The 16,508-nt window shown below is 36.0% G+C and overlaps 1 protein-coding gene across 2 annotated transcripts in view; it reads left to right on the forward strand.

The window, feature by feature from the left end:
* The first annotated feature begins 6,149 nt into the window (after positions 1-6,149).
* The window catches only part of LOC140151381 (doublecortin domain-containing protein 2-like), a 38,992-nt gene continuing 28,633 nt past the window's right edge, over positions 6,150-16,508 (forward strand). The window contains exons 1-2 of one of the 2 annotated variants that reach the window (XR_011858934.1): positions 6,150-6,666; positions 12,229-12,283. Coding sequence is in view for 1 of the 2 variants with exons in the window: in XM_072173699.1 (XP_072029800.1) it covers positions 6,380-6,666; positions 12,229-12,283 (342 nt within the window). In the remaining variant the exon portion in view is untranslated. The remainder of the gene's footprint in view (positions 6,667-12,228; positions 12,284-16,508) is intronic. The other variant, XM_072173699.1, reaches the window with a different exon arrangement.

Here is a 16,508-nt window from a genome sequence, read left to right on the forward strand (position 1 = left end):
TGATGCCTTTTGTAATAAAACAAAATGCCAATAAAATATTAATATTGTGATTTGTTTGTTTGTGTGAACTGGTTGTTGGTAATGAATGCAGATGAGTTACGACCTCGAAGTCAGTCCACTGGCGGATGAACAGAGGAGAAGGGAAATGGTGGTCATCCTTAGTCCACCTACAGTATTAGCCTAGAGGTAGAGGGTGGTGATGTAGTTTGGTGTGCTAGGCTATCGGTCGGAAGGTTATAAGATCGTGAACTTTCTCATTTATCCTTTATCCCACTCATTGTGGCCCTAAATGTGCAGACACCACAGTGGGTGCATAGTGTGCTGTGGTTCGGAGAGTCACATAAAATGGTGGTCCCATGTACCAGAAGAGCAATATCTGAACATGTAAAAGTTGCAGGCCTTTTCCTAAATAGCAGGTGATCAGCCCGAGCCTGTTGTCTGTCACACTCGGCATTGAGGTCAACTTGCGCTGCCCTTTGGGCTTAGCAGCAGCTGCATATCGACCCGTGGCACGCTTTGAGGGATCTGAGTATCTAGAAAGCGTGGATAAATGCTGTATTATTATTATTGGTAAGTATGTGTTTATCTGCAGACAAGTAGATTACTGATAATTGGAGCCACTTTAAATTGAAAATTGGCCTAAACGAAACTAGTCACAAAATATTAGGGGGAAGTATTTCCAAGTGTTACACTCCTTGCATATCTTTTGTATTTAAACCCATGAGTACTACCTGCTAATGGGTTATGATTTATTGAGCCAATCAGCAGCATGGTAAGAATGGTAGTACATGTAGAGCTAGGCTGAAGAGGATTGAGCTTAAATGTTTAGAAGCTGAATTCGCTGTTGAAGTGATGTAATAATTGGATTAACTACCATAGCAATAGATTAAAACAATTTTTGAATATATCGCGCTGCACTAATACGTTCACACAGTTACTCTGCATTGAATGATAGATGTCAAAGAGCAGGGATAAAGACCTGGATCGTAATTCTCTAGAATATGAATATCATGCTGATCACTCGCACCTGTAAGATTAGTATCTTTAAAAAGAGCGGTATTGTATTCAATTTATGCTTGCAGACATACACAGGTAGTGCAACCTGCTTGTTGTGTAGCATGATATATTCAAAAATTGTTTGCACCTATTGCTATTGTAGTTAATCCGATTATTACATCACTTCAACAGTGAATTTAACTGGTCACTAAGATAAATATAATTATCATGTAATCAAGCAATCAACAATGCTGTAAAAAAGGCAGTAGTTTTCAGGGGGTTGAAACAAATCTTATTTGGCTCTAATATAGACATATCCAATTTCAGACATTCCTGCACCTTAAATGGCAGCCATAGCTGGGTCCCATTCCACATGAAATGTGAAATGAAACTGCCTCGGCGGGATTTTAACCCGCATTCCACCACCTGTGAATACTCGTAGACAAAAGAAAGATGAAAGTTTACAGCACAGTACAATTTAAGATCAATTTTTAAGTGGCTTTAATCCACCCAAACGGGCAGTCATAACACCAGTATGGTGCGGATGGGACCCAGTAATGGCCAAATGAATTCTAACCATCACTAGGCTTGTTGGATTCATCTAAAAAGCTCTTCATTCAAAAATGTCTGGAACAGATGGTAGTACTGTCAATTGGACAAGAGTGTGCACAACATCCAGTCTAAATGACACCATGTCCATTTTAATAATGGAATTCCACTTCAACTGATCTACCATTGTTCTAATAAATTTACTGCCGTTTTCTCTCTCAACGAAAATGACATAATGGGCCAGTGGAGTGTGAATAATGTACCTCAGTCAAACCAATACACGGGTTCTATGACTACAATACAGTGTATTCAGCAGTTAGTATAAATAATTGTATTAATTACAAAGGGGATTTGCCATTTGGTCTAATACCATTTGGTCTAATATCCATTTCGTCTACATCCATTTTGTCTAAACCCATTAAGTCGATATCCACTACGTCCAATAATCATTTGGTCCTTTAACCATTTGGTCCAATAACCATTTGGTTCGATAACCATTTAGTCTAATAACCAATATGTCTAAAACCATTTAGTCTAACAACCATTTAGTCTAATACCCATTTGGTCTATAATCAATAGGTCTAATAGCCATTTGGTCTAATACTCATTTGGTCTAATAACCATGTAGTCTTACAAGCATTTAGTTTATTAATAAATAGACGAAATGGTATTAGACTAACTGGTTATTAAACCAAACAAGTATTAGACCTAACGGTTATTAGACCAAATGGGTATTAGACCAAATGGTTATTAAAGAAATATTAGACCAAATGGTTATTAGACTATATGGTTAGTAGACATACCGGTTATTAGACCAAACAATATTAGACTAAATGGACATTAGACTATATGATTATTAGACTAAGTGGCAATTAGCCTTTCTGGTAATAGACCAATTGAATATAGACTAAATGGGAATTCGACGAAATGGTATTAGACCAAATGGCAATAGACCATTACAAAAAACTCATCTTGGACAAAATTGTTTAACATTGGGCTATTCCATTTAAAACCATGCCCACTTGATGAAAATTTTGGAATTCCAACTAAATTCTAAATTATTCCAGATATATCCAATCATTTGCATCCATAATTTCATAAATAATGTTAAATTGTGCAATATTCAACTGGGTTTTATCAATTTCAACAATTTTTAATTGGAATTAAACATAAAAGTGGCAACAATTTCACATTTGTCCATTACATCCTCACACATCCCCCAAGTTTTCCACGCACAGTGGAAGTGATAATTTGACAACTGCTCAGATTTTAATGAATCTGGGCTCAAATTATTGTATGTGATGTAAAAATAAGGAATGTGGTATTTGGTAACAGGCTAAATAAAAAAGGGTCATTGGTAATAGTCTGTAAAAAGGTTGAAATAGGGTATATTAGGTTAGGGTTAGGAATAAGAGAAGGGTTAGGGCTAGCATAAGGGAGAGGAGGGATAGGAAAGTCCTTGAATTTTTAAAACACCTTTTCAAGGCCTTGAACGACCTGGAAATTTGCACAAGGTCCTTGAAAGTCCTTGGAAATTAGAATTTTACCCCAAAATTTGGGGAGTGGAGAGGAGCTGTCACTTTCGTTAATATGTGCCGCATGGAGAGCCGCATCATGATTTTTGTGTTGTGGTAAGACCTTGAAAATCATGCTTTTGCACCATTTAAGGGTAAGCAGAGGGGATATATTCTGTACTTTACTTGTTTCCCATGCACTTTACTCTTTTTCTTTCCAAATTTTTATAATTTAACTACCATTATTGTGGTTTGTCAGGATAATTGGGACTTTTAAAGTGGAAAAATAGTAGCTATACCATTTTAAACATGGCATTACAGCTTTCAACAGTTTAAAATTGCATAAAATGTCATACATATGTTGTCATGCCAATGCAAGCAAATGGAATAGGCCTACATGTACATCTGTGGAAATTAATATATTTTGTAACATGTGACACAATACACCTAAAATGCACAAAATTTAGTATTTAAAAAACAATTATATTTTATATGTACACACAAGCTCACACTACAAATTTCTTTCTCTTGAACATCTTTAAAGGGAATTTCCCCAAGGCCTTTGGAATGTCTATCTCTTCCTTTTTAAGGACTTGGCTGCCAATTTGGTCCAAAAAAAAAACGGGGGGGGGGCGACTCAATAGGCGATAATGTATACGGGGATGTGCTGCTCTTTTGCAAGAAAACCCTAAATATGGGTCCCAATCATTGCCAAAAAATGGTCAAAAACTGTCAAATCAGCCGTTTTTAGGGCTAAAAAAAAACACCCTAAACATGGGTCGCGATTTGAAAAAACAAATGGTCAAAACTGTTAAATTAGCCGCAGTTTTTTAGGTAAAAAATCCCTAAACATGGATAGTTTCAGAGTTCTAGCGGCACACCCCTGTCAAAATAATTCGAGTAGGCCTACCCCCAGAAATGGTTTAGTTCCCGCCCTGGGGTTCCCGCCTCTGTTTAAAATAAATCCTGGCTCACTTCTTAAACCGTGTATTCAAAACTTGAGTTATATATGATCATAAAAAAGAGGACTCCTGAAAAAACCATGACTGAAACAAAGAGCATAGTTTTCCCTTTAGGCCTAAACCAAAAGTTTGTGCCCTTGTTTAAAGCTCAAAGTCAGGGTCACCAGTCGGTCGGTATTTTGTATTTTTTTTAAAATATTTGCTGCAATATTTTAAAAAATGCAAGTTTGGTACAAAATATATTAAACAATGATTATCAGGTTTGATTTTTTAGGCTCATCAGGGTTGTCAGGCAAAACATAATTTTGTGACTTTTATAAGAAATAATATGCCAATTCAAATATGAAAAAAAAAACCACACACACAAATAAAACACTGACTCCTATCCTGTTTCCATGGGATGGAGACAGGAAAATATCTCCAAAATTGAGCTTTTAATAGCAGTCAGAACCAAAAATAACTGACTTGTCAAATAATTTTCACCTCACCCCATTTACCTTGCCCATTCCCCGGGGGGTTCTCAGTACAAATGACCATACGGGGACGTGCCGCAAATATGGGTAGCATTTTCAGCCTCTTGGTATATCAATGACCCCTTTTTCAAAGCCTATTTTGGTATAGGCCTATGAATGGGTCCTTTTTTCAAAATTTTCTCAATTTTTTCGGAAAATAGCCCAATTTTTCGTTAATTTAGCCAAAATTTTAAAAACTAGGACAATTTGGGTTAAATTCGGCCGAAAATTTTGACTTTTGGTATATAAATGGGTCCAAATTTCTTGAAAAATTGGTATATTTATGGGTCCACTTTCAAATTCTCAGCGGCACGTCCCTACCAAAACCAAACTTGAGTACCCCCCCCCCCCCGGGCCCATTCCCTTTCTTTATCCCCGGTGGGTTCAGTCTTCACTGACAATGTGTAAGGCATGATGGTTCCAATTAGGGGTACTTTTCAAGAAATGTCCGCGGAATTTTCGAGGACAAAATTGTTCGCGATTGTCCAAATTAGGGGTGTTTTGGAGCAAAATTGTCCTTGAAATGAAAAATAGGGTGTATTTCTAGGACTTTCGTCCGCGTTTTACCGCTACAGTTTTCGTTATGGTCATCATTTCCCTGTGAAATAACGGGGGGAAAATTCAAAAGCGTCCTTGAAATGGTAAAAATAGGGGTATTTATTTCGGAAATATGTCCTCGATTCCTCGTGATAAGGGGGTGAAATGAAAATGCGTCCTCAAAATGATGAAAATAGGGGAGGTATTTGGGGGCAAATTGTCCTCGATTTTGCGTAAAATAGGGGGTAAAATTGCTGCAAATGTCCTCGATTCCCCGTGAAATAGGGGTCATTTTCAAATCCTGGAACGGTCATACGTCCTACCTTTAAATATAAACTGAACCCACCGGGTCTTTATCTTTACATGTGTTATTAGGCAAAACATGTTGAACATCCCCTCCCACTTCCTTTTTTGAGGTTTATTCAATTATATGCTGCTAATAGTAATAGGCCTATACAAGAAACACTTTTGGAAGGTTTTGTGATCATGGGAGGCCTACCTCTCAGAACAACAAAATGAAAAGGCCTCCTCCTTGGCCTTATTATTTTATTATCATTATTTTTTAAATTTTCATTATCTTCCCATTTTTGAATCTTCCATTTCTTTTCAGTTGTCTTTTCACGTTTTCTGTTTTCTTCTCGATTGAACCCCGGGATTAAACATTGGCTTCATTGATTTGAATCATTTGAATGAACCTGTTGGGTTGGTTGTTTCAACCCCCTGAAACGAAATGATGCTAGGCCTAATAATGTTGTTTTTTAAATCCCAGATTAAAGTAGGCCTACCTATTAAATCAAAACTTTTGAGTGATTAGCGTTTTAAAGGGTCATTAGTAATCTAATCAATCGATGGCTAAGCTAATTAGTACTTCATTAAATTGGTTATTTGTAAGCAACTTCCACACGACGTCCACTGATGACAATGAATATGTAATTGCTCAATAGCCTCGTTGCTGGGCGACAGCCATTCAACAATCTCAGTGGGATAAACAACAGTGCAGCGCACAGGTGCTCACCCGAGTTCAAAGCTCATTCAACTTTGCTATATGTAGTTTAACGCCCAATTGTGTGTTTTTGTTGAAAAAACATCGATAGAATTTGCATCTTCCGCCCAATGCTACGCAACTTGTTGTTGACGTAACGGCGTATAATCTGGCAATTGTTTCGGTTTAGTTCGCAGCGTGTTTACAAATTGCAAGACTGCGATCATTTACGATGGAGATGGAGAAATGTGATCGTACTTTGAGGAAAATACACATCATATTTTAACCTTGAAAAAGCGGATTCCGCACCAAAAACAACTAAAAACTATGGCAGAAGTAATGGCTGCCAACGCAGTACAAAACTCTACTGCTATAAACGTTCATGTGTATAGAAATGGGGATCCATATTTCCCAGCGAAAAAATGTGTTGTAAATCCAAGAAAAGTGAACTTCGATAGTTTCCTCAATGAAGTCACAAGACTTGTTAGATTATCAGGAGGAGCAGTTCGAAATATCTACACACCAACTCAAGGACATCGTGTTAATGAAGTCGCCGATCTTGTCAACAATTGTTTCTATGTTGCTGCTGGAACAGAAAAATTCAAAAGAGATCAGTAAGTTGATGCAGTTTTAATGCATGAATTATGCATGCATGCATGAATGTTTGCAAACATGCAAAGCAAACGTACATCATCATGTCCATCATGATCATGTAAACAGGGTAAACAGATGAAAAATAACATGGTCACTAAATGGTATTACAGCCTACATCATAAATTATACACTTTTATTTAAAAACTACATGTATCCGCCCACCCCGGACTATAATCAAATTAAGTCATTCTTGATCTTGGCCAAACTAAAAAACTTTAGAACACTGTGAACACTATAGAAAAATTATCAAATTCGTGGACATCGTGGAACATACTCTTTGCGTGGCTGTGCGTAGTAAGCAGTTGTACGCAGATAGCCTCGCTAATATGGACGCGTAGCGTTGTACGCGCCTGTAGTTAGCATGATTAGTCGCGGAGTAACAAGCGTAGTTGAATGTTCCACGATGTCCACGAATTTGATAATTTTTCTATAGTGGCTCCGTGATAAACACACACGAATATAGCGTGGTACAGAAGAAAGTATAGACGTGCCTTACACTGCGTACACGCTTAGTACACTACATGGACGCAACGCGCATGTTCCAGTTTGGCCAAGAATTACTTAATTTGATTATAATTAGTAATTTGCATTTACATGTATGTAAATCCCATTGCCATGGCATGGCACATGGCACTACCCAATTCGCCTATGTCCCACGGCCCTTGCCAAGTGGCCTTGCCTGGCGAGAAGTCTAGCCATGATGAATTTGCTCACCAATAGCTTGAATCAAGGGCAGGCTAGAGACCATTGCATTCAAAATCTAGTCGGATTCGCTGAAGCATGACACCATACTAAATTTTAACTTGGTTCAGAAGTAAACAGTCGTAGGCGATCACGATGGGCGATTGCATTACAAGTGTTGCTAAAATTGCACTAAACTTCAACAAAATTTTCAGACTCATTTTACTCAAAAGATACAGTTGACTCATCTAAATAACATTCATGATAGTGATCCAAATTTCAACATTTTACACACTGTCCGACCTAAAAACGGTAGTAACATACTCTAGTATGGAATGCGTAACTATCGTGTGCAAATTCAAAGCTAAAGTAACACTGCCCTCTCTCGCAGATAATCAAACATGGTGGATAATCATGGCTGTGAGTATAAGGACTGGAGGATTTATCACCACTACAGTTTTTGGGTAGGAAAAATCTGTTCGTTTTTAAAACACCTTCAAATGTAGCCTGCTCAAAATTTACACACATGCACTAAATATATTTTGTTCAGTAGAAGCCTCAGTGGAAATCTTAGTGAACATGTTGTCATCCTCAAGCAGGCCCTCAAATGTCACACCCTAAACACTGATCTGGATGTGAAAATACCCCCCCCCAAATCACCGACCTACTTGTAAAAAAGGGACCCTTTTCACTGACCAATAATATTTAGGCACCCTTTTCACCGACCACCAAAAAGGTACCCTTTTCACCGACCAACCAAAAAGGTAGTATATATTTTAAGTTTTTAACATTGATAAATCTATGATAAGCCTACTCTCCAAACGGACTTAAAACATAATGGATGTATGACAGTTTGTTGTCCTCCAAATCGATAGGCCTACTCTAATCGCTTATGTGCGTCAAATCCGTACCAAACCCTAAACGCTGACCTGTGCTGAAATGTATACTCTTTTTTCCAAATTGGCATGAAATTGCTATCCTAAACATGAACCGCAATGATATGTGACAAAAGTACCCTTTCCTGCAGATTTCTGCTCGAGGATGACACACATTTATTCTGTGTGCCCCCCTGGAGGGATATTTGAATTCAATGCAATTTGCAATTTTTGCCAAAGCTCACTACCATTCGCAAGATGCTGTGGACTACCAAATCGCAACAGTTTAAAATGCGGGTTTAAAATAGTTGCTAACTAAGGTGTGGCCATCTCATCGGTGGGGAAATATTTTTTAGGGTTTTTTTTGTTTTACTTGTGGGCAAAGTTTTTTCTTCTTCAAAAAACCAATGCTCCTCCATGGAAATCAAGTGGTACACCCCTTCAAAATGAATGTTAATTTGTTCAAAGACTTGTAACTCCAGACATCTCGCACATAAAATTAAAAAAGTTTCAAAGGAAAACAAAAACGGTACGGAATACCGGGAATACATCTATATCAGGAGCCCAGGTCCCAATATTGATCAAGAAAAATGAGAATATTCAAGGGCAGTAAATTAAACAAAATCAATTTCAAAGACAGTCTAACTAAATGCAAAGACACAAAGAGCACTTGACTGCATTAGAACTGCATGGCTAAACTTACAAGATGTGCTAGAAAGGGTAAAAGAATTAATTGGATTATCTTTGATTTTTATTAGTTTTAATTTTATAATTTTAAAGAAATATTTTTAAAACTTTTTTATAAAATGCTATAGTTTATCTTGGTCTTGGGGAACAGACACAAATTCAAATAAGCCTGAATGAAGAATGGCGAACACGGAAGAAGGATGAGATGTTCGTTTGGGTAAAGCCAGGTTCAATTCAAAAGGCTTTAAAATAATAAGCCTCAAACTGAACATCCCCCTCTTATTGTGTTTGCGATTCTTCGAAAAGACAACGTTATCGCAGATTGGCAGTTTGCCTTGGTTGTTTTGTTTTTTTGTTGAACTTTGGTTTTAAATCTGTGTGCCAAATGTGATGACTTACGCATCCATAAAATTAACTTAGCACTTTGTTTTGACCTTGACTGCTCTTTCTTTGCTCTGTAATACGAAACCTCCTGGGATTTTAAATCTATCTTTAATTTAAATCATATTCTGTATTTACTGTGAAATTATCTGTGCTGTGTGGTGGGTATGCATGTGTACAAATGTATGATAAATTTATAATGCTTGAATGAAGACCCACTTTAATGTTGCCCAAAGTATTAAAGAATCTATTCAAAATTTAAATGGGTTAAATTTTAACAGAAAATGTCAAATCCATTTTTAAATGTCAAAATGTGTAAAACTAAAAACGAATCTCATCTGCGACTGAGCCCAAGGGAAAAGGCAGTTTATTAATTTCTTTAAAAACCTTGATACATGTAGCAGTCATATAGCAACAATTTAGTAAATTGACTGACTCTCTGTCAATTGAACAGCCTATCTACATGAATTATAGACCAGTGGTGGCAGTCCAAAATTTTGTCCAATTTCTTATTTGGCTGGCAGGGGTTAAAATCTGACATTTGGGAGGCAACCCCCCTGCCTGTGCGTCCACTGAATTACAGATTAGAACAAAAAATGATGGACAAATGGCATTTGCCGCATTTTGTTTCTTTTCAACTTCTCATATATATCCTGTGCTATGAAACCTCCTGGGATGGAACCCTTCACCAATATCAAGCAATGATTGCTAGTCACCATAAAGAGTAAATTGGCAAATTATTCAAAATTTGTAAATTGTTTGTTGGCCCTTCAGATACAATTGAATTATTAGATTAATTGACGGTCAATTACAAGTGTGGAAAGACTAAATTTGAAATTTGGTCCATTTTGAATACAAAAAAGCCCTTTTATTATATTGTAGTCTGCATCTGGTGACAATAATGAAAATTTTTGCACTGCAAATAATTTCAACTGTGATAAATTTATCATGTAGCCCATTATGCATCCAAGAAAGAAAAAATAACAATAGGATGGAGACCAATTAACTGTATGGTTGCATTAACGAAGCCAATGTTACGAGTAGCAACCTCACAAAGATAAGCTGGTCCCTTTGGTGAGGTGGATTATTGCCATCAGATGCTTATTAGCCATCTGGATACCAGTCAGTTTTAGAAATCTGCAGTCTCTCTAACATCTGAACAGGATAGTTTACCAATTTCTTCCTGCTATATTGCGAAGGTCAGGAAAGAGCTGCCATATAAGATATTTTGAACTTAATTAAAGACGTGAAATACTGGGCGTATTATACGTATGGATGATTGTGCAACGGAACCAAAGTGAGTGAATAAGGGAAAAGAGCGTTATTGAGATTGAATTTTTCTGCTTGGTCGGATGCGGTGATGTGTAAATAGTTGCGTATTGCATACAAATCTGAAAATTGCTACATATTTGGAAATAGTACCACTTCTATGAAACGGCTTGTTTGGAGGATTCATCGCTTTGAAGATTTAAGTTGCGAGATTGATTGGATTTTTAAACAGAATAACTGTTGGAATATCTCTTTTTCATTTCAATTCAAGGAGACTTTTCACTGATTTTAAGGTACCGGTATGTGTATGGATGGGAACAAGTCGGATAAGAATTAAGATTAATTTGAATTGATAAGGGGTTTGAATTGTTGAACAAAATAAAGGAACTTAATTTTGTTTAATTTTACCATATCTATTGAAATTTTAAATGAGATTTTAATAGATTTACAAATCTTAGATTTTAAAAGTGGATTGTGTGAACAAGATTTTGTAATATATATATGCAAAAATTACAGGTTTGGCACTAAATATCTTTCCTTGCTGCAACTATGAGTGAAGAATGAAATGATTTGATTTTGTTGCTAACCTTTTGGGTGATATTTATTTATCATTTATTGTACATATGTACATCAAAATACATGCAAATTTGTGCAAAAGTGCACATTTTGTGTTCTGCTATCTTCAGTAGAAAGTAAGTAATAATGCACATCATATATTTGGCCATGCATGTGATTGTAAAATTCAAGAGTTAGCTGAAGCTTAAAAGCTAGAGCCAATTATCCTACTGTATGTTCAATCCAACTCTGATTATCACGCTTTTCTACAGTTTTTCTTTCCTTCCTTCCTAATTTGACCTTGTATTGGCCACAAATAGCTAGAAAATGTTAGCAACTGTATAGCCAGCCCAGAGTAGCCAGCCATTGCATTTGATAATTCAATCTTTGTTATAAGGATGGCAATGGTACATGTGGCTGTATGTTGTTACAAGTAGAAAACACTATACTACTCCTAAGTGCTGTCTAGATTCTAGGTCAAATTCGGCTGTATTTTCTTCGTAGGTAAGCTCGTCAAGACAACTATATAATTTTCATAGAATGTTTTTATGATTGTTGTAAGCTTTTAATTGTGTACATGTACGCATCTGCAATCAAGGAATAACTTAATGTTTTTGTTGCTGATTGCCTGAAACAAGAAGTTATTTCACTTGGATTTGGCATGGTGTGATTGTCCATAGAAAAACCATTTTTGATTGATGTACAAGCCCTCATGAAGCATTTAATGTCATACTTCATTCAACTCATAATGCATCAAGTTAAGCGCAGCAGATCTACGCAAATTTGCATGACATTGGCTTTTGTGATTTTACACACCCTAAGATGAGAATGTTTGATGCACGCAGTAACAAAATCCAAGTAACTTTTGGCTAGTACTGTACAAGTTGAATCAATTATGGCAAGAGCTGAAATATGGGCTTTAATAATTTGCAGCTACTAAAGACACTAATCCATGTAGCCCATAATGAACATTTTTGTTACGTAAGATCAATCTGTGTTACCGTGCTTAGATGCATCAAGTACAATGTATATCATTTCAACAAATAACTAGTATTTAACTTTGTTTTTATTCAGATACGCAGCCGGTGGTGGTAATAGAATGATAAGACCTAGACAACGAGTACAGAGGGTAGGTAGTAGCCTAATAGTTACTGATTTTTATTTAGTATTCAGTGTCAAGCTTTATCCTGGCACCCACATGCTTGGGTCCTGATGGACCAAACTCAAACAAAAGCATAAATCATTCTAGATAAATGTACAATTTATAGTATATTTTGGAGTCTAAAGTAGCAAATATATATGGCTGGACATAACATCACCAAATTGATTTTAATTTGACCTGTGCATGTAGACACGTATTTAGATCGGTATATCAACATCTCTAGGAACTTTAAAAAGGAAGTACTCTGACTTGGTGTTGTTTTTGTGTGAAACCGAAAGAGATTCGAGCCAAAGAAAACTGATTTCCCCATGTTTGTGGTCACTCATGGAGAGAAAAATACAATGTAGAGTACGGTACAGGGCAGTCCGAGTCTGGATTACTTGGATATGCATGTAGCCGGTAAACTTCAATTTGAAGTTTGTGCCTGTTTGCATTGTGCAGGCAAATGTGCATTTAACCGGTAACATACGCACAACCTTTGTAACACTTGAGCGCAAATTATCATTCATTCTTAGTCAGTGGGAGTGGTCTATTACTTAGACACACAATTTGATTGGACAATCGCATGATTTGGGGTGTCGTCTATCAGGCTGTAGACGACCCCACGTCATCATGAGTGTTGATAACGGTAACACGCTCATAGATGTGCACCTATGCATCGCGTTGTGTGCGTAAACGCAGTGCAGAATACTCGCACGCGCTAGCAGTATACGCATCAAGATGTGAAGTTGTAAACAAGTTTCGTTCATTTTAGAAAGAATTTTTATGACGATAACTTAATTTTTGCTTTAAAAAGTAGTTTACAGTTATTAAAATAATATTTAACTGACTAAGAATGAGAATAAACAACAGGAATTTTTATTTTTTGACTATCCTCTACCTATGATAGACGACAGGCAGGTCCAATATTTTTATCGTAGTGGATACACACGGTAGAGGATAGGCAAAATAAAAATTCCTATCGTTTATTCTCTAAATATCAGGCTTTTGCAGAAAATGCTAGAGGTACACTATTTCTGTCTCCATGTGTAATTCTAAGTCGGTTCTCTTTGGCCCTAATCTCTTTGTAGTGAAACCAGACCAAATTATTCAGCAATTGAGAGTTTGCATTTAGAGTTTATATTGACTAGTAGTTTGAAGCCAATTTTCGTAGTAATTCAATTCAAATGGCACAGTCCATTTTAAAAATTTCATGTTGTCGTCATTTCCTAGATGTTGCATAAATACTCCATAGTTTACATACTGCACAGTTTTCTGAGTCACATAAAATGAATACATACAAAATGTCATGCTTTTTTCTGCTATAAAATAATTTGCTGTCTGTTTGTCAAATATAGCATTATTGTTGTCATAGCAACCACACAAGGATGACTTTATTACAATGCATTGTACATTAGTTTAAACTCATTGGAGAAAACAAACGCTGTTCATTTGCAAGTTTTTTATTCCTCTTAAAAAGGGAATCACTTAGATCTATTATATATTTTTGCTGCCTTTGTAAATTGCATTTTGTGTAATTGGCTCATTTATCCTAACATTAACCATTTCCATGGCAACAAGACCATACAAAAACATGAAGACCTTGGTAAGGAAAAGGCTGACATTTCCAGAACAAAAATAAGATTTCAAAGACTAAAAAAACGTAATGGTGCACTATTTGGTAATTTACTAGAGAAAACATGTAAATAAAATGAAAGTTAATAATGAAAGAAGTTGCAGGTTACGATTGTATTCGACCAAATTAGTGCCCTCCCCTAATAAGCACTTGTATGGAAATTTAAGCAACAACTGTCTAAATCACTCCATGCGCTAGCACAACTAAATTCTGTCAAATGTCTATAAATTGAAAAGACTAAGCTTAGAATTTTGTGAAATTTTAGAAAAAAAAAAAATGAAAATATGAATGAATGTGCGGTATGTAAATTTCCAATTTGACTTTCATTTCGTTTTTTTTTTAAATAATTGACTTGACTTTAATCGAACAGGGCACTAATCAGGTTGAGTATGATACTATTGATTTAATTATTATGTTGACCTATAAGAATTTGAATGAAATATTGAACTCAAATGTTTTTCATGCTTTCAAGTTTCAAAGGGTGTATGCATTTGCTGAAATTTCAGAAGAATATTTTTGATCAATTGCAGGACTTGATGTTAGCACCTGTCTGATAGAAAAAAATCAAACCTTGTAAATGCTGGCGGGCAAGTTGTAAAACACTCAATTGCCAACTGGAACAAACTCTGTAAATGTCCATTTCAAATTAAATTTTGAACAAAAATTTCAGAAAGTAAACATTCGACTTACTGGTACTTCAGCTTCAAGGATCTAGTTTGGAAACAAATAAGATGTTATCATGTACAAACTAGCTGGTGTGCTCACAGCTGTCAATCATTGAAATTGAAATCATGGGTCTGCACCCCACACTGCACGTGTGCAAATAATAGCCAATGCAATTCATTCACATATAATTCAATTTTTAAAATCAACAGAAGGGTTCTGTGTGTTAATTTGAAACACTTTATTGCTCTAATGTAAATTTAATTTGTGTGGGTCTGTAATTCATGCGATGCTTTCAAGGAGTATTTGTCAAGAAAATATTGGTTTTGTGATTATGTCATGCAGAAATTGCAACTTTCAATTAAGTGCGGCATTCGTTTGAATGTTATGCTCGTCCTGATAGCAGTTACATATTTTTCAAATATTATGTAGGTTTTTTTTCATGGTTTCAAACACATTTAAACATGTTTTGGGTCAAAATGTCTAAATTAATTTCACAGACTTTTAAATTTGCAAAAACCTTCTTGGAAAAGAAAAGCTCGTTTTATATATATATAAAAACCTCATTGAAATCTCCTGCTGTGCGATAAATTGCAGACTCTCTCTCAACTCACGCTTTCACCCACTCATTTTTCTTCATACTTCGCAGTTTATTACACTGACTTTAAAAACCTTAAAAACTCACTTCAGCAGTTGAAAGCTTTTAGAATTTAAAGCATTACATTAGAATGTATACTTACACCTGGATGAGTGTAATCCTGGCAGTAAATTCACTGGTTTTTGTTTCTTTATTTGTTTCTTAGTCTTTCTGAAATAGTAAAAAACTTCCCTCATGCATAATTTTGAATGACACTTTGAAAGAAGAAAAATGCTGGCATTTTACAAAAAAAGAGTCATGAAAACAATGTTATATTGATCTATCATCATAGCCCCACTTTAGCGTAGCGTACATACGATTCATTGTGGTCTTCTACAGGGGTCGAAATAAGCGATAGCCCGATAGCCATGGCTATTAGGTTTTCTGTCGGGCTATTGGGTTTTATCTCCATGTAGCCCGTCGGGCTACAGGGGTTTTCATGCGCGCAGAAAAATTAAAACATGTGAAAGAAAAATAAAAGCTTCGATCTCCAATATTTACGGCCTGTCCAGAAATTATGTAACATAAAATGCAATGTAACGACATTTGTTGAAGTGAAGTCACCGTGGCATGGCATTGTAACATAATTTAAAAATAGAAATAAAATACACTCCGCCGGCATAATTACACAGATTGCGATATTGTCTAGAACCACTGCTGCTAAGTTATTGCAGTGCTGAATGATGACACGTACATGAGTTGGAAAATTTTCTAATTCTAGGGATCGGAAAGAAATGCTTTGTGGGTGGTGTGTAGAGATATGCCATCGGTGAAATACGACACAATGATCGGCCAGAAGAAAAAAAAATGACAAAAGTTGCCCTTGAATTATGTTTTATAGTCATCATACTCCAGTAATTCAATAAATATCATAATATTTGGCCTAAACTTGAACTCATTTGCAATGAAATGTCATTTTTATTGAGAAATGCATGGGTTCCATGTGGTGCCAATGGTGTTGAATTCTGCACTTTGTCAAGTTTACTGCATTTTGTGGAATTCGCGAACTTTTATGGCATAAAGCAACACTTTTATAGTAAGTAAACTGCTTGGGAACTTTCTTAAAAAGCGAGATAGTTGGTTACAGGCGAGAATCGTGGCGTGAAAAGCGAGATCACATTTTTTTTCCGTTCTTGAATGAATCTATACCGGTAACACATCATTGTCATCATTGTAACCAAAATCTGATACCAATTAATTAAAACGGTACATTCATACTTGACAGATTCGAGATTAAGAACCCTTCATTTTAGGATTTGAGCGCATATTTTTAACAC

The sequence above is a fragment of the Amphiura filiformis genome, chromosome 4 (genome assembly GCF_039555335.1).
Source record: "Amphiura filiformis chromosome 4, Afil_fr2py, whole genome shotgun sequence".
Taxonomy (NCBI): Eukaryota; Metazoa; Echinodermata; class Ophiuroidea; order Amphilepidida; family Amphiuridae; genus Amphiura; species Amphiura filiformis.